Source organism: Chanos chanos, chromosome 2 (assembly GCF_902362185.1).
Source record: "Chanos chanos chromosome 2, fChaCha1.1, whole genome shotgun sequence".
NCBI classification, from domain to species: Eukaryota; Metazoa; Chordata; class Actinopteri; order Gonorynchiformes; family Chanidae; genus Chanos; species Chanos chanos.
The window spans coordinates 44855113-44874719 of NC_044496.1; the positions used below are offsets into that span (position 1 = coordinate 44855113).

Here is a 19607-nt window from a genome sequence, read left to right on the forward strand (position 1 = left end):
GCTTACTACTGGTGTTAGATGGTTTAAATGCAGAGGACAAATTCACTGCTCTCTGTTCATAGTGTGTGTGTGTGTGATCATGGAGATTTACATTTACATTTTTGGAAGGAGGTAAGGGTATGGGTTTTTGTGCTACAGGGACCACTTTTTGTGTTTAAGCAATCAAGAAAACCTGTAAGTGCTATGTAGTGCCAGTCACAGAGAAGGAAATCTACATCATAAAAAGAGTCATTGCACACAGGACAGTACAAGATTTATAGTGATAGTGAGGAAGTGCCATGAGGTATACATCATAGAATGATGAGTGGTGCATTGGAACGTTAGAGTCGATTAAGCAGTAGGTAGGGGTTGAGTATAGAAGGTTGGATTAGTTAGTAGCTTGTGGAGATAAAGGTTTTGTGAGTCTTATGAGTCTTAAGGTGCTTCTTGAAGATTGTGAGGGAGAACAGCAGACAAGGAGTTGGGCAACTCATTCCATCATCGATGAACCATGCATGCAAAGAGTCCAGTTGGTGACTTTCTGCTGCAAGGTGGTGGAATTGTCAAACAATGTTCCCCTGGTCAGGGGCTTAAACTAGGGCAGATACAGGTCTGGCTGGGAGTTCCTTTTTGTGACTGGAGCTGGAGGTGGTGTTTCCTCATCCAGGCTGCAATGTCAGTGATGCATGCAGAAATGTGTGCCGAGATAGAGGTATCCTCTGGGGGGAAGGACAAGTAGGGCTGAGTGTCATCAGCATAGCAGTGGTTGGAGAACTCCCGCCGCTGCAAGACTGAGCCTAGTGAGATGGTGTACAGAGAGAAGAGGAGCGGTCCAAGCACCGATCCTTGTTGCCAGGTGAGCTTCGGCTACCGCACCTCTCCATGATACCCTGTAGGATCTTCCTGAGAGGTAGGACTCAAACCACCTGAGTGCTGGCCCCTTGGTGCTGAGGTCAGAGAGCACAGCCAGGAGGATTCTGTTTTTAACCGTGTTGAAGGCTTGATAAAGTTACTGATGGTTCGATAACGACGCTAAATTTGCTAATCAACTAAAACTTAAAAAAAACCTCTAAAAAACTAAAACTGCTAAAACAGCCAAGTTGCCATACTACGGCAGATACTGGTGGTGCAGATGAGTCCTTTGATGTTTGGAAAATGCGGTTAGTAAGTTAGCAGACTTGATTTTGGGTGAAGGCTTGTTCTAACACTTTGAAGCAAGACAGAAGATTTCTGACAATCCAGAGTGTTGGTACAATGAAATCTTTCACAGGTAAGGAGGATAGAATTCCCTCTGGAGCACGCAGTCTGATAATACACTGTAAGTACGTTGGTGCCGTCCTGTTTTCGGTTCTGTATGCCAGAATCAGTGTCTTAAATCTTATCTACCGGCAGGATCCCCTGGAACAGTTGGATCACACATGCTGGTAAAGTGACCAGGAGGAATTTGCAGCAGTCCAGTCTAGACATGGCTAGTGCCTGGACTGGACTGCTGTGGCAGGCTCTGACAGGTACAGTCCAGTCCAACAGGTACAGTCCAATGTTCCAGATATTATAGAGTGTATATTTGAATGACAGGAGTGTGGTCTGAGAAGTTCAACTGGTCACCAATGACCGTGCGGATCTGGAGGATGTTACTGTTGTTGTAGAGTCCAAGCTAACGGAGATCTCCGACTGTATGGAGGCCTTGGCCGGGGTGATCTAGTGTGATCTCCCGTTGCTGCAGAGACAGTAAAGTCAAAGTCTGAGAGACTGGCCAGTAGAATCTGGTGGCTGACAGTGTCAAATGCCACAGACAGGTCTATGACAGTGACAGTGACAATGCTGAGGCAGCTCTTGCGGAATGAAGCGCTTCTGTGACAGGCAGAGGATTGGTTTTGCCTGAGTGTCCCTTCTTGATTAAAACAGCCTATTTTTTGGTTTTAGAAAGGAAGCAGTGATATTGGTCCGTCGTTCTGGAAATGCATCCAGTAAAGGGAGCTTGAAAAGAATAGCTCCAGCGAGCAGACGATTGCTCTGAACTCTGAAGTGGTTCAACAAGTCCTGGTTCCTGTTGGATTATGCTGATAGTGTGGTAAGAATTTGGCATAAACATGAGTCCCCTGACCCATTCTGCCTGGTGTCAGTAGTAGAGGCTGTAATGTTGGGTAGAATGTTTTCCTGGTATGCCCAACTGAGCACAGCATAACTTAACTCTGTTTCTGATCAGGTGCATCCCTTTGAGGCTGCAGTTTCCATTCCATCACTTTGACACTTCCAGCAGGATAATATACCATCTCACAAGGCAAGTTCTGTCTCAGAAAGACTCCAGGAACATGACCCTGAGCTCACTTTATTTGATTGGCCCGTGCAGTCCCCCACCTTCAACCAGGTAAGGTGTATTTGGGATTACATGAAACAGACTTTTCACAGCTTGATTGTAACATTATCCAGTCTGCAGCAACTGCATAATATCACAACATTAGTTTGAACCAGTGTTCCACCTTGAATGCAATGAGTTGCCCAACTTGGTGCTAGACAACTGTACTTAATAAACTGGCCACTGGGTGTGTATCCATCTTTATCCATCTTTCGACACTGGTGAGTGGCATAGATGAGCATAACTTTACACAAAACATCAACTGCTCAGTAGCCCAAAATGATCTACATTAAGTAGTAATAAGTCAGAAATTTTGTCTCTGTCTCAAACAGAAAATCAAACAAATCTACTGTAAACTGAACTTCATCATTTTGAACATGTATTACATATTTAAATATCATCTTGAATTTCTGAGTGCCAAGGTTATGTTTGAGCCAAGTTTAAGGTTCCTACTTCTTGACCTAACTACAGTAACTTTTTGCACGTCAGTCTGGATATGAACATCTGCTGAATAAAAAAAATGTAGAGAGGATGAATATTAAAAATAATGATCACAACATCATCTACTTCATTTGTTAGGCTTTTTAATAATAAATAAATAACAATATCATGACAGTATTACAATGAAACATTAAAGTGAAATACTTAGAAATGCTCCTTTAAAAATATCTATCTTGGCATTGAAATACAACTGAATCTCACTATGAGATAACCAAAGATGCAATTTATAAAATCCTGAGCCTTACACTGAGAGCAGCTTTCATGGCAGCCAAATTCTGGATTCACACACCTCAAACACCTGCTTTTCAATCAATCAATTTTGACTCATATTGTTAAGTGACCACTGTTAACCAAAATGTAAGACATTAAAACAAACCAACGAACAAAAAAGCAAAATTTGTGTACTTTTTCGTCAGATGAAGATATGTAATAAGAAATTTAACACTTTTAGCGGCAAGGATGTAAATAATTATTTTCCGCTCAAGTGGTTTTATTGATGTGGCTTGATTGAGTCAAACCCTGAGAACAACATGAAAACCAATGTAGAGAAATGAAGCAGCTGTATTTGTGTCTTTATGCACTAGGTGGCGCCATAGCAGCTTCTATTCACCCTACCTTAGCTTCCTAACCAACTATGTCACGTAACACACAGAATTACATCAGAAAAGTTAATCCTCTAAGGTGAAAAGACAACATAAAAAAACATTAATTCAATAAATAGTTAATAAATAGAATAATGCGGAGTGTGTCTGGCTCCACGGTGAGTCTCTGAGGGTAGTGTCTTCCACACATTCACACGTCAGCTTGTTCTCTTTATTCCTCCTCAGTACTGCTTGCTGAAGGCCTGAAGATAGAAATTTACAGAAAAAAAAGGGATATGAGGAAGATTGTCAACATGTATAAAGTTCCATCTCAACTGCCAATTGGTAGAGTTTGGATGTGTTGTTAGTTACACTGATTGGCACATACCTTCTGAAGAAATGATGTAAAATACTCAATGAATTCCTTATTGTTTAACCTTGCGTATGCATCACAGGACTTGCACTCAGGCTTCTGTAGAGCAGGGCAAAAAATTCAATACTCAGCAACTGCATTACATTTGGAATATTTTTGTCATTGTATATTCAATATGCAGCCATCTACATTCATTTTAGAAAAAAATGTTCTGTTATTTTCGGTTTTTATTGACACTTACTTTTGTCTGATCATCAGTGCAGTTCAAAGCCTCAATCTAAAAACAAACAAATAACAGAAAACATTAAATTAATGTATATAGTAAATTGGTACATAAGCTTACACAGTCACACATACTGATGCAGTATGCTCACAAGATACACATGTAAATTCATCCTAACTAATCATTTACTTACAATGATTTGGCTCCGAAGACCCTTCTCCAGCTTCTTATGGAAAGTTTTGTACTTGTTTGGGATGCTGGGAAGCCTCTGCTTAAGGCAGTCCAGAGCAGACAAAGCACAGCAATCCTAAATGAAAGAAAGAAAACGTCAAAGATTTGAGGATGGAGGAAAAATGATGGACAACATTCACTGGGTTACTCAGTGGCCTTCTTATTTTTCTCTAATAAACAGAGATAGTCTTTATGAGTCCTTGACATTTCAGAGCCCACAATGGAATGTTGTTGAAATGATTTTTTTTTCTGAATTCCCCAAAGTGAATGTAACTGATGTGGAAATCTTGTCTGCTTCTAGAAATCATACTTTCCACAAGAAACAAGCAGTACCGTTCCCTGACGTCCGCTGAAGAAGGTTTGCTCATTTTTTTTCTATTCTCTTTTTTTCACTTTTTCAAAAATTCCATGGTCAAACGTTGAAAAAAAAAAAAGATTGTTTTGAAAATAACTAGCAACTTTTTGAGCTTTTGTAAGTTCTGACTCAAAGAATCCTAACACTGACATTAATCTTCATATGTTCCATTTCCGATATTCGAGCATTTAAAAACCACAAAAAGAGGCCCAAAAAGCAACAAATCTTAAAGATATTGAGCATTTTCAGGCAGGCTTTCAGGTCAGCCCACTATCTGATTAGTCATCAGATTTCTTCTAAATGTATTTGAGTTACCCCAACTGGCATACTGGCCTCTCTCACAATGACTCGTGAAAGCAAAAAGACAGAAGTGAAAGAACAAAAGAAAAGTTAAAAGATGAATGGTATCATGAGATTTTTTTCTTCTTTGATTTGTTGACTGAGTGAATTTTTTCAGAAAGCTGTATGTCTGAGTCACAGTAAAACATGACCGTAAGTGCTATTTGGCTATGTTTTGTTTGTGTGTTTATGATCCATTTACAGTGCAATAATCACACTGATCAAATAAAGTCTATTTCATAGCATTTCAGAGCTTACAGAATCAATAACTACCAAGGTAAACAGTAAATAATTAGGATAAGTGAAAAATCTGATGTATCCAAGGCCTGCTGGTTCTTACCTCGATTTTTTTAGTGGAAGGAGTAACCTCAGGCTCATCCTAAAAAGAGAAAAATCAACATCAGTGTCAATGAAGGCTATTCATGAAATAGTGCAATTGCTATTCAAAAACCCTTATCTTAATTTATACTTTTGAAACATTATAACACTCTAAAATATGTTAAAGAAACCTACAGATTTAAAAAAAAAAAAAATTAAACCTACCAATATGCCATTCATGTAGAATGTTAAATGGTTAATGACTTCCTTTAGTTTAAGTTCCTTTGGACTGAGGGCTGCATTTGCTGTGCTGCAGAATGCTACTGCAAACAGAACAAACACAAAAAATTTCATCTTCTCTGCAAGTCTGAGTGTATAGTCGCCAAGTGAATGGTGCTTTAGGTATAGGTGTCTGTCATGCAGGGTAACAGGTACAGCTTACCTTTATATAAGAATCCATTAGGATGCAGGAAACTTTGTTCTTCTTAGAGATTGGAAAACTAGAGGACATAGAATTAGTAATAAAATTTTCTTTCCACTGGCCCCGTCACTGCTAAGATGAAGAGGTATGCTATGTGGTTTGCGTGGGCGTGTACTGATGAGTGTGTGTGTATGTGTGCGTGTGTGTGTGAACTAAACTATACTTTCTGTGGACTGAGCAGGAAACTACAAAATGCCGTCAGTTCCTCTTCTCATTATGAATCAGCAGACGAATGTGTGTGTATGTGTGTGTGTGTGTGTGTGTGTGTGTGTGTGCGTGTGCGTGTGCGTGTGCGCGTGTGTGTGTGCGTGTGCGTGTGTGTGTGTATAGGTGTGTGTGTAAGTGTGTATGTGAGTGCATGCGCATGTGTGGTTGTAGATCGTTGGGTATGGTACCGTAAGTTTTTTTGAACATAGAAAAACAAAGGTGCTTTTTTGGTTGCCTCCCACATGATTATGATTGATTTGTAACAACAACAGGAAGCTCCTATCTGTTCTGCTGCGCATATGATGTAATAATACAGTGGCTTAATGACACTTCCTCCCTGGAGGAATTAAAATATTACATGGTAACTTCTGGAAATTATGGCTCCCGTACTCAGCACTGCATTATCTGTGACAATAGAACATACACATACATATACACATAGAACACACACATTTGTTTTACATACAGCTGTACCCGAACAAAACATAATGTTTAAAAAATGAATCTTTTTTTTCCATACTAAACAGTTTACTCAGTTATTGGTGATTATTAGGCTAGAAGACTCCGGTATGTAGGCTTGCGCGTGCACGCGGGTGCGCGTGCACGAGGGCGCGCGTGCGTGCGTGTGTGTGTGTGTGTGTGTGTATGTACGCAAACCCAAGTATCACAATGCTGGTGTTGTGTGTATTACACTAGGCAAATTCGTTAACAAGACAATTTTGTGTGACGAAGACCCTGCTGACTAACTGCATCACAAACGAGAAGAGAACGAGGAAGTGGTGGGTGGGGATAATGGGGCTCTCTCGTACCCATAGTGTCATGGCTGGAGGGGAAGGCCCAAGTGGTCCCCTCCTCTTCCTTCTCCCCTGATGAGGCAGTCTGTTGCTGACCTGGGCATTCCAAACTGCTAGGAGTCCCCTCTGATCTCACACACCGCTCTCTCTCTCATGGAAGAGAATGTGTGTTTTCAGGTGAACGCAGAATGACTCAGAACTTTCCTGCTGCAGTCACAACAAGGCTGATCATAGTCTGAGATGTGTGTATTGTCTGTCGTGAGGCTGTGTACCACTAACCTAAAGGTGTTTTTCTGTGGTTAACCTTGTTAAGGACAAAATTTCATAAATTATAAAAGCAAGAGCTGTGACACAGCTTAAAAATTGTAGTTTGTAGGATGATGTATATATTTTATTAACAATCAAATCTTATATCAGAATATATATACATTATATATATGCATATATATGTGTGTGTGTGTGTGTGTGTATATATATGTATACAGTATTACAACTGTGTGCAATGCAGCTGCGTGTAAAAACAATTCATGATCATCAGTGGCTAAGTTCTTTCTTATGGAAAAAATACGTAAACCAAATAAAGAATGTGGAATATAGAAATATTCCAAACCCTTTTATAAACTGCACGTTTATTAAAGTTACATGATTTGGCCAAAATGAGGTGTTTTGACAAAATACAAGTAGGGGGGATCCATTTCAATCCAAGCCACTTGCTATATGATGCTTAATTGCCTCAAATCTTTGTGGTCTTTTTGCCATGCTCATGTAAACGCAGAGTCGTAGAAATGATTATATAAACTGTACACAAAAGTACATAAATGAGTCTTTTCTCAGGTTGCTTACCGTGAGAGTAAACTCTTTAAAAACAGCCCAGTTTTCAGTAAGGTCTTGTAAAAGATTAGTGAATGAATTAATGGACATCTTACATTTTTAACTGAAAAGTTTTATTGTTTTACAAGATGTTATTGTCAGACTGAGCCTGTTCAGCTTCATTCTTCATAAAAGAAAAGAAAGAAGTCTCGTCAGTTCCTGTGCTTTTACAACTCGTGGGTTTGATTTCATGTTTTTCTTTAATGAAAAAGGATATTTTATCGATCCTTTGCAAAAAATTTCTATCATTGAAATCTGCAGCAGAAATAAGACGTGAATTAATCTCAATTACTTTGAAAAAAAAAAAAATGAATAGGCATTCAGCTATTATGCCTGTTAAATTAGACACCATTTTATACTTTTGGTATGACATGTATCTTTCGACTTTCAGTAAAATCTGTTTCCCCCTCAAGTAAGTACATTGTTTATCAAACATTTTTCACTTTCTGTTTCTGTAGCGGTATTAAACAAACAAGTAAATACATGACATGACAATATCAAAATACCTGAGCATTTGGAAAATCGTAAAAATAGATCTTGAAAAGATTTAAGAGACTGCTGTGATTAAAGAATTTTACACTACCTTACAAGACAACATCACTTTTAGTAATAAATAATGAAGGATTAGTTACAGGGACAGAGAAGAATAACATGGTGTATTTCATCTAATTTTGAGTGGGTAAATGATTAATTTATTATGGTGTCTTTAAGCCTGTGTCTGAGTGGGTGACTGCTAAGAATTCTTACTCTTCTCTTTTCTTTTAACTCAGCTAAAAGAGGCATCTCGTTCAGGTATTAAACTTTACATTTTACGAGTCAGCATTTGTGGGTATCTAATGTGTTTAACATTCAAACCGAATTTAATTTCACGGGATTCTCTAACACGTTGCTGAGTAACTTCTTTTTTTTGTGCATTTTTTAAATGTCAGTTTTCCAAATACATTTGATCCACTTATACACCAAACTGTAATCAAAAAAATTTTGCTTTATGTCCTTCTGTTGTCCTCTGAGGCTGTTGGCAGCCATAAACAGATTCTGATGTGTCTTGCCTCATGCATGGGCTGATTCACAAAAGCTGTGTTTTGCTGGGGTCGATGTTATGAAAATGGCAATTTGCCAAAAGAGAGGCTAGTGCATTGAAACAATCACAGTCATGGTGGGAGTAGACTCAAAGTTTATTCTCACTTTACTGACTCACCCCAATCACATAGGTATTGCTTCCACTGCTAAAACTAAATTGTACATACGCCAACTGTCTGACCAAGTTCCTGTTGTTATATTCCTACAACATAATTCTTATTTTAGTTCTACATGTTCGAGGAGGTGTAACGACGGCATTGGTATCAATTGCTCCATTACACCTACGTGTCAACGAAAGGTGTAATTACCAGCTCACGGCTTCACGTAGCAAGGTTTTACAGTGTAACAGCAGAGACTTGTAACGTAGTCCGTCCATTCGTCTTTGCATTTTTATTAACTCTACTACTTGTCTTGATGCTCAGAATAATTGCCTTTTGTAATTTTTTTCTGTTTGTACTTAGACTTGTCCGACGTAGCTTTGTATCATAACAGCCTACTCACATGTGTTACGCTTACCTTGTATGTTATATTTTTTCCCTGTTGCTAAGAGCATATACTAACTGTATACAGACAATTCTATTTGTGTATATGTTGTTATGAATGAAATATAGACATATGAGGTATTTCATACAATAGTTTATCCTACAGTCCAGTCTCCCAAGGCATTGAAACAGTGGGGGTAAAAGGTGTCCTGATGGACTGTGTGTCTTCTGTATATTATTTGATCATTTTTGTGACAAGGCCTCATATCTCAGGTAGCATATCTCTTCTGCACTCCTTTTATAACTTGCATTTCTCCCTAACAATGAAATAAACTGACTGAGTAATTAAAATAAGTTTTGGTCTCAGTTGTGGTGTGTCATTTGCTTGTTTGATTTTTACCCCATACAGCTTAATTTCAGTACTAAAGCAGAGAAAGCTAGTGGGAGACTTGAACACGCGGGCAAGTGGTACGATGAGGACTTGTTTACTGGTTCAAATTTTTTTTTTTTTTTTTTTGTAGAGTAATAATTTTTATATAGTTAGTTATGCGAGCACACACGAAAGTCATGCGTTGTATAAAAAGTCATATATATTTACTTCTAAGTTAAATGCAGTCAGATTATTGAGGACTACACGTCTGATATTGCCTGTGTCACAAGGACCCAGGTGTTTCTGTTTTGAACGTTATTCAGAGCGAGAGAGCGAGGCTTGGCGATTTTGCGGATCTTACGGTAAGAGAACAGGAAGAGAGCTGGGTGTAGGCGGGGGATGGCCTGCCTCTATCTAATAGGAATCATCAGAGAGAGGCCCACAGCATACTGGGAGTGTGTTTTTGTCCTATTGACATGGAATTTGTTGTTTCATTAGTGATCTTGTCCTAGTTTTAATTCTGAGAGGCAAAAAACATATTTCTTTCCCTCTGATCTATGTGTGACATAGCAATTTAATCTCTTCAATCTTAAAATCCTCCTCTTGACAAAAAAATGTCAGCTCCCACAGAGAAATATGGCACAGTCATTCATAGTTTAGCATAAAAATGAACAGATATACATTTATTGCGATGAATGATGAATGCAACAGATGAATGCAACAATAACAAGCAAAGAGAAACACGTGATTGTGAACCCAATAATATTGCTTACACTGGAGTCCTTCCCTACACCACACTAATTTACAAAATGATCAGTCAACATTAGGTAAACATCTTAGTCAGCATACGCTCGATAACAGTATCTGAGACTATTAGGTAAACATATGTAAACCAGCAACAGTTCAGCCACAGTTTATAAACAGCTCATAAAGATGTCTCTCAATTCGTCTCATAAATCACTTCTCTTACATGAACATCCATTGCCCATGTATTTTATGAGACAAAATACCCGCAAGAGACATATAAATCATCACTTTACTTATTCTGCAGAGAATGAGAATGTAATACAGTAATGATGACTCCATAAACCATCTGGACATATTTTCTTGGGTATTCAAACTGAGTGTTACTTTTTGTTATTACAGGATAGGAAATGCAGGGTTTTAAAAAGTCGCCTCAGTATCCTTATGCAGTTTGAGCTGTGGGCAAAGCTCTCTGAATATTACTGAAAATTCAGTTTGTGTAGGTTAAAGTAAATGTTCAAGACAAATTTAAAAGCTTTGGCTGGCTGGAAAGAAGAGCAAAGGTAGTTCATCCACACCAGCTCATTGAAATAACTCTGAAACGTCAATAGATACTACTACATTAATGCTATTACAATACTACTACATTAACGTATATTTGTCCACACATTTCCTCCGCAAAGTATTTGTTCCCCTCTTTAAATATATTCATGCAAAATGTGCATAAAGAGTGTGTTCACATAAAACCACATACGTTGTCAAATGGAACAAATTAAGCGAATGAAATAGACAAAATAGCACATACCATTTGGAACACTTATAAGTTGACACCATCATCTGAAAGAATGAGTGAAACAAATGATTCAGACAGAGTGGTCTGTATATATTATGGCTATTAGTGGGTTCACAAAAAAATGACACGTTTGACCTTTTCGATCTAACGGCCAGCCCTTAAGCCAGTAGCACTTAGCACTTTCATTTGTTGTTATGGAAACTTGGCTTTGAAAGAAAAGAGAAAACACTTTAACAGTGAACATGTGGGAGTTTTATTGTTACCACAACACCATGTCTTTTCCTATAAGAACAGGGGATAGCTTTTAGGGGGACAGAGAGCTGCTATAGCTAATGCTGCTAGACTTCTCTCTGGGTTTCAGAGAAATATTATTTTTTATTTCATGGTATCATTTTGAGTGTAGCTCACAACAATGTGTTGCATCAAAACTAGAAGTTAGCTTCTAATAACTGATTACAAGCACGGCGCGTCTGGGTTGCCAGTAATCTTTTTAATGCAATCGATGTGTGCATCATTTTTTGCATGACATTTCTTTTTCACATTTTAACAAAAGGAAAACTGATCTTTGTTTGTGTAAGCTCATTAACTATTCTTTACGTAACTGTCAGAGACACTAATATCATGAAACACTTCTTTTCTTAAATTCCTGCCATACTTTGACCTTTTATAAACGCTTGCTGGTACACGAACACATTTTTAAAAATATTCAGTAACAATTTTGCTATGTTGAACATGTTAACATTCCAAATTGCTAACATTTTCCAAAAGAAATAATCATTAAGACTGGACAATCATGAGAAGCACACTTCTGTGATACATAAATTATTGTCAAATAATTATATAATACAGCTTCCACTGGCCATGCTGAGTTATCCTAGCATCTAAAACTTCCATCGGTGACGATTTGGAATATTGATCAACAAGAAAATTTAACACTTTGACGCAAAGCCTTTCAGTGTTTCCAATTTTCCGTTTTGTGCTTTCAGCAACTGAAAGTTGTTAACAGTACTTTCACCTTAAAAAACATTTCCTGCGACACACGGCCTTTGCCAAGCATTCGGAAAATAAGCACCACAACATAACTTTATTTGCACCGTACATGTTATAACTTTGTTTCCTTCACAATTATTATTACCTGAGACTAAACAGGGCTATCCAGTGTTGCCCTTATGGCATTGAGCCATGGCTGTCTGGTGCATGAGTGTGTCTGCGGCTTGGCCTCCACACAGCAAGTGAAAATCACTTTTACTGACAATTACTCATCTGGAGTTGGGTCTCTGTCATTTCTCCAGTTGGCTATTCATTTCTGTGAGAATGGTTGAGTCATATCTCTGGTATTGAGCTCTGTGCTCGTGGTCTGATGCACAGAGCATCATTCATCTGATCTGATGCACAGAGTTCTCACTGAAGCCCTCTGTAGTTCTATGTTAAGAGTAGAAGAAAAAACTGTGCATAGAGCCTTATGCTCATCTCTAACCTTGACTGCAGACACACATGCTAATTCTGACCTCTTGGTCTTAATCTAACCTCATGTTTACTGAAAAAAGTCTGAGAGAAAGATTAAAAGCCAAATGTCAGAATTTGGCTATGTAATCAAGCCCACTCAAAGTGAAACTAAGGGCAATGTCACTGATCTGAAAAGCACTCTTTACGATGGAACATATATAAAGCCACCCACCCCCAACCACCCCCCCCCCCCCCTTCTACGCAAGTGATCATGTCGCTGCAACGCACTGTATCATTAGACTGCTGTAAGCCGCAGGTTTCAGTCTATAACCCTGATCTGTCCACTTCTAAATTCATTGACATAGCAGGAATTCATTACCAAAATGTTCCTTTAGGACACTCACAAATACATATAGAAACATACCGTGTATATTTCCATATAGTATAACATACGTATAGTTGTTCTGGGGTTCATACATGTTCTGGAGAAAATCCGTATGTAACTATCAAAGTCACTCAATGAAAAAGCATACATATCTGAATGTATGATTTACATTCCAAAGGGCAGCAACTAAAAGACGAGCTTAAACAGTGCTTCTCTATTAGCAAGTTGGAAATTAGGCAAAGAATCTGTGTATTCTTCCACATATGATTCCAAATAAATATGGCACAATGATTCAAAAAATGAAGAATGAACATGGTTGATGAAAAGCTTAATTTGATGCGATTAAATATGATTACAATGAAAACGATAATATGAACAGAATGTTTTATTATTCTCAAGTATAATACAAAATATGTACAGATTAAAATAATATTTATAAACTTCAAATGTGATTCAAAATTGACAGCTACAATACTAAGATCTCAGAAACAAACATAAATTCAAGTTATTTCTTTGGGACACCAACTCAATGTTAAACGTACAGCTGATAGCCAGAGAGGGACAGAAAGAAAAAGAGAGAGATACTGAGAATCAAAGACAGAGTGAGAAGCAAAAGTAGAACTAAAAACAGAAGTGTTCAATATAGACTGGTCTTCTTCATTATCCGAAGGAACTCCTCCTCACTGACCTCTCCATCTCCATCTCTGTCTGCCTCATCGATCATTTCCTGCCAAAAGCAAAGGGGCATTAACACACAGCACTGACAACAATAACACTGATAAATATCAAGCCTTCTCTCTCAAAAGACCCTGAAAAAAGCCACAATTGTGTGAACACACTTATTTGACCACGTGTAATTTCGTTGGGATTGAGTCATCATTCAATCTAATCAACATTCATAGATAGACTGTAAATACTAGTGGAACAAATACTTCATCGTCAGCACATCAGTAATGATGCATCACTCCGCTGATACTGCATTAAACCCAGTGGAAAACTTTGACAAGTATGCAGATAAGACTATTTAAAGATCCCATGACAGCAAATACCTGGAGTTCCTCATCTGTGAGGGTCTCTCCCAGCTCCTTAGCAACTCGTTTGAGATTTTTGAAGGAAATTCTGCCTGTGCTGTCATCATCAAACAACCTAAACGCCTTCAAAATCTCCTCTTTCGAGTCTTTTTCACTCTGTCGTGGGAAACACAGCACAACGTGACAGAAATCTAATCTCCAATAGAGGCTTGTAAACTCAATTCATAAAAAATAGCGCATTAACTCTCAAAGAATAGCAATCGTACACGCAAACTGGCAGTGGACTTACTTCATGGGCTGTGAATATGGTAATGCAATCTGTCTTGTAATCTTTAGGATGTAAATAGGACAATATCTGTGAAACATTTCTAATGGAACAAAATCTAGGAGTGAAACCTTAGATAGAAACATATTTATGGTTTATGGCTTTAGTTTTATTTAGAAGCTTTACCATTTTTTGTGTCATCATGCTAAGAAAGTCGTTGAAGTCGATGGTGCCTGAGCCTTCCTTATCAATGTCTGCGATCATCTTCTTGATCTCTTCTTTCTTCGGCTCAAAGCCAAGAGCACGCATGGCAACCTGCAGCAGATGTGGCCAAATGCTTATAGTGATAATCACGTTAATGAATGAACGAACCAAATGATTAATGAAATCCTTTATTGTCATCCCAGCCCTATCCACGGTACACAGTGGGACAAACCGGCGGAAACCCATGCAAACATGCAAAGAACATGCCAACTCTATACAGAAAGGACCTAGGATGGCCGGGATTCCCTCTTGCTGTGAGGCAAAAGTGCTAACCATTGAATCACCATGCTGCCCCGAGCACATATACTGTTCAGCACATAAACTAAGCCAAGGTTTACAAAACCTGATAAATGAAATACAAAATTCACCAGCACAGGACAGAATTTTTAAATGCAACAAAAACATCTACCTCAGAGAGAGGCATTTCATGGTGGTGAAAATGTCAGTAATTGGTTTCTGGAAGCCATATTTGGATATCAAAATGAAATATCAAACTGACACAACTTAAGTGTGGTGCTACATGCCAACACTGTGATCCTACCTTAAGTTCCTTTACATCTATGGTTCCAGAACCATCTGTGTCAAACAGATCAAAGGCCTCTCTGATTTCCTGCTTCTGCTCCTCTGTAAGATCTGGTTTAGGACCTGCTTTCTTCCGTTGGTTTGCTGTGTTGGCTGGTTTTCTGAAACTGGAAGCCTTAAGAACACATAACCATGGCAAATGGGAAAGAAAAAGTTCAGTTGTTAAGGTGGGATAATATAGCAGCGTTTAGGACTGACGCATAATAGACACAATTGTATTAACACAGCAAATCAGTAAATTTTGGGTACAGCTTTAGAAAACTCCAATTTATATGGTTTTTATTCAGCACACTGAAAAAATAAGGGTACTACGTATTTGAGAGAGAGACAGAGACAGTGACTATTAAACCTATATGTGATGAGAGGCACAGTCGTGAGAATTTGTCGCGAATAGATTAAAATACTAGTTATCGTCATTTGAATACTAGGACGGTGCCTAGCATTCTTGGAGAATGAACAAAAAAACTGTTCAAGCCAATCACACCACTGTTTACTGACATACTAATAAGACTTCCATACACTAACGTAATAATGCTTCACGTTATACTGTTTCCAAGTTGCCAGTCCTGCCAAATTAGTGTTCGGCGTCGGTCAGTGTCCCTTTGAATAATGCAATGTAAACTTCACTTATTTGCAAGCTAATTGACTGACGTCTATGACGTTGATGAAGTTGATGCATGAAGTGAAGCAAACAACTGGGGAGCATGTGGTTTATTTCAGCTGGAAGACGGTGTCCCAACGTCCAGACAAATAAAACACTACGCTGTGTGATTTCGGGTAAAAAACACACTAGCATTGACAGACCGTTTGGTAAATTGGTAAAACCTTGCAAACGGCTACTATTACAAACCGCACAACAAGCTACCAAACGAGCCAAAAGCTAGCTAGATAGCTGAATATGCTAAATAATTCTTGCGTAAATTTATCTCCCGACATTTCATATGTAGTTTTCATACTATCAGCATAGTACATACCATTTTTCAGTTTGTGTATCCAAAAATTATAATTTTAGCATCAAAACTACGAAGAACTCCTTATAAAAAAATCTGTTAACTGATACTATACTCCTTACTTCCTCTACGTGCGTTTGTAGCAACAACTTCTGAGGAGAGTCATCACAGTGACAAGGGAATGGTCCAATAGCAAGCTACTTCACCGAGTGAAAAAACGTTTGACCAATTAAAAGTTAGGAGGTGGGACGTGTTGCCGCGTTTAGGGTCTGTTTCTTAGCAACAAGCGGGTTATTGGGCGCTTTCGGCTTGTGCGCGATTTAATCTGAGCATGCGCATATGAAGACGGCCCGAATGTAGCGACTAAACAATATAAAGGTTTGTATCAGACAATGTGTTTGTGTTTGTGTTTCTCTGAGAGCTCACTCTAATCGTTGAAGCTTTTTTTGTCGACGTCGTCAAACAAAAGTAGTGTGCCTGTGGTGTCGATATCCGAAACCGACTCAAACAATTTCAGATGAGTTTCAGTTGTATTATCAAAGCGTGTGGACCTCATTCCTGTATGTTTCGTGTTGGAACGTGCATATTTTCCGAACAATTATCATTCTGTATTAATTGCAATGTGCAGTTATTCTGGTCGGGGTTTATTCATCTCACCGTAGTACACCAGTTTTTGTCGTATTTTAAAGTCGATAAGAACAACTTTTAGACAGCAAACAGATTTTAATGAATGCTTATCCTTTATTTAACCTACAGAGAACCATGTTGAGAAGTTCAGTTATATATCCTGGATGCCACGTTGGCTTGCAGCAGTTGGAGGCCCTGGCTGCAGCCATGCATGGTTTCTTGGGTCCCAACAAAGTATATAAATTCATCCAGGATGAAGCCAACGGGGACTCGTCTCTGGTTTGCTCTAGTTTTCGTCTACTGGAGTGTTTGGACCTGAGCTGCTCTGCTGGGCAGCTGCTGAATGAGACTGTTCAGGCCCATCAGAAGGTTCTACAGTCAGGGAGTGGGTCACTAATCTTTCTGACAGGGGTTTGGAGTAGGGTAGCACTGGAGTGCCTTCATAAAGGCATTGAGGTTCCTTGCATCATTGCTGCCATTTCTGAGGGTCTGGAAGTGTGTTTGGAGACATGTAGACAAATCGCTGTGCCTATAGAGGAGACTTTCTACAGAGAAGTATCCCAGAGAGGCATGCATAGCGCTATAGGTGGTTTACCTCCTGGGCACTGTTCACCTCCCCAACTCAGAACTGGGTTAGAGGGATCAACTCAAAATATATTGTCTCCAGAGTCTACAAGCACAGTAGATGGAAATACCTCAGCTCATTCCAACAGAGGGAAAACCCCAATGAAACAAAGAGTCAAACTGAAGCACAGCAGATATTTCAGTTCAGATGACAACAAGACTGAAAGTCCTGCATCAAGTCAGCATTCTCACAAAGAGGACTCAAAAAGTTTTGCTATTTGTCACATAGCCAATGCTCTAAGCCACGGGTGTGAAGATATGATGAACTTAGTCTTGAAAGCAAACAGGGTGCAGTCTAGAAATGGCTCAACTGGTTCCAGTTTTGAAGATTTTAATGTTGATAAACTGGTAACGTGTTTGTTGCCTTTTGTACCTGAGGAGTATTCATGTGTGTTCTTAGGGTTTGTTGTTCTCCTTGATGTTGAGCAGGCAACTCTCCTCAAACATCTCAAAGATCGAGAGTTGCGACTTGCTTTGGTGAAAGGTGACCTCAGTGAGAGGTATCGACACTTAGGCTTCAACACCCCAGAGAATGTCAGGTATGTGGCCAATCTCTCTGACCTGACCGGTTTCAGTGCAGAGGACAAATGGATGGAAGGAGTTTTATCAGCACTTCTCAGACTTGGTGTAGACCTCCTCCTTGTGAATGGTATTGTTACCAGGAAACTAAAAGACCACCTGATTGGTCATAACATCCTGGCTATAGAGAAAGTAAAGGTCTCTGTGCTGAAGGACTTTGCAATGACTTCCGGAGCTGTTCCTATTACATATGTAACACAACTCAATGAGCGCTGCATTGGGACAGGGGTTCAAGTGGCAACATGGAGAGAATGCAGGCACATCCAAAAAAACGACTTTGTAGCGGTCACCATCAGTGCAAAAAGTAGTACTCTGGTCACTGCAGTTATCACCAGTTCAGTCCATGCTAAACTGCAGGCTCTGGAGGACCAGTTCTGGGGCTGCGCTCACAGGCTGGGTCACGCTCTCCGGGACAGAAAAGTTCTGCCTGGCGCCGGGGTAACAGAGCTGCTCTGCACCCAGCGGCTTCACAAACACATTAAATCAGAAGAAGGCAGACGGTCTATATCATCCAGTCCATACCGAAAAACCGTCCTGCAGCTAATGATGGATGGTTGGATTGACTATGTCTCCATGATTTTGTTTAATAGCGGTACCTACCAATCAAAAACAGATGCATGGACTGCACTAAGTCAGCAGCTGAGGGACTTGGACAATGGGCTGCCCCTGTGTGCTGAGGGGTTTTGGGCATCAGTGAATGTAAGAGGTGTGAGTGAGGGAGAGGGAGAGAGAGAGCAGGTCAGAGTGTATGATAACGTGCGAGTGAAAATGGAGGTATGGAAGAGAGCTCTGGATATAGTGTGTTTGGTGCTGCAGACAGACACAGAAATAATTACAGGAGTAACTCAGGGAGAGACCCAGCACAATGGACTTGTGTTTCTGTAACTTGAACCGTGAAATATTGTGTGTATTTTCTTACAATTCTTAGGTGTTTTATTTATTTTTGTGTGTTTTATTTTAATTTCATCTTGTTACAATGCAACAACATGCAGAGTATCTACACCAGAGCAGAGGGAAGCTAACCAAAGAACAATTAAGATGATAAAATAAGTGTAAGAATTCAACTCTTGCATGCCCCTTCTTCTATGTGTTGTTAGGTAATAAATTTATCAACCTGTTTTCGAGATTTCATTTTAAGGTAACTTTGAAAGGTCAGACATAGGCTAAGAACTGTATTACCTGTATTTTCTGAATGTCATCAGATTGAAAACTCCTATGCGCTAATTTAAATCAGCACACTGTTATTAAATTTACCACATCTCCTCTTGGTTTTACACTATGCAGAAAAAGAAATCTGTTCCTTCCACAGGGGGGAGACAAAAGTATGACAGTGAAGCAGTAGAAAATGGGTTTTCAACCAGCACAGAATGGGGCTACGGACAAACACACCATCCATGACCCATTTGCATGTTTATTAAACAGCTTATAGAAGTCTCATTTTGTGTTCTTTCATTTGGTTTTTTTTGGGGGGGGGGGTGCAGTGTCTGATGTTTAATATTTGTGTTTGAGGTGTGTCTAGCATGTGTTTTTCAGGTCTATAATTGTGTATTGACCTTTAAAGTCTGTACTTTCGGTTCAAACACACACACAGGCACACACTTTCACAGAGGGGAGGAAGACTTCAGGACAGAGGAAGGTTTTATGTCACTCAGTTTTTATGTATTTTGGAGCCAATGTCATTCTTAGTTCTAAACAAAGAGCAATGCGGACATCCTCAGTGCGTCACCATGGTGATTCAGCCATTGCTCACAGCAAATGAAAGTGCCTTGCGTGAGAG

At 39.2% G+C, this 19607-nt stretch overlaps 2 protein-coding genes across 2 annotated transcripts; one reads left to right on the forward strand and one right to left on the reverse strand.

Annotated features, from left to right (window-relative positions):
• Positions 1-13521: 13521 nt before the first annotated feature.
• cetn4 (centrin 4) lies at positions 13522-16070 on the reverse strand. The gene is made up of 5 exons (XM_030764902.1): positions 16025-16070; positions 15010-15165; positions 14391-14519; positions 13958-14095; positions 13522-13635 (listed from the first exon to the last, which is right to left on the reverse strand). Exons 1-5 carry the CDS (start codon positions 16025-16027, stop codon positions 13546-13548), a joined length of 516 nt encoding a protein of 171 aa, XP_030620762.1. The 5' UTR covers positions 16028-16070; the 3' UTR covers positions 13522-13545.
• A 692-nt stretch (positions 16071-16762) lies between these two features.
• Positions 16763-18715, forward strand: bbs12 (Bardet-Biedl syndrome 12). Its single transcript, XM_030766915.1, has one exon. It carries the CDS (start codon positions 16763-16765, stop codon positions 18713-18715), a length of 1953 nt encoding a protein of 650 aa, XP_030622775.1.
• The last annotated feature ends 892 nt before the right edge of the window (positions 18716-19607 follow it).

Bases quoted from the DNA above. Each gene is read 5' to 3' on its own strand.
- cetn4 (XM_030764902.1), bottom strand. The intron at 14,096-14,390 runs GTAAAGCTTCTA...TTCCCACGACAG, and splicing joins GCATGATGACACAAAAAATG to AGTGAAAAAGACTCGAAAGA. The intron at 13,636-13,957 runs GTATTTGCTGTC...TGCTTTTGGCAG, and splicing joins TCACAGATGAGGAACTCCAG to GAAATGATCGATGAGGCAGA.
- bbs12 (XM_030766915.1), top strand. From the start codon at position 16,763: ATGTTGAGAAGTTCAGTTATATATCCTGGATGCCACGTTGGCTTGCAG.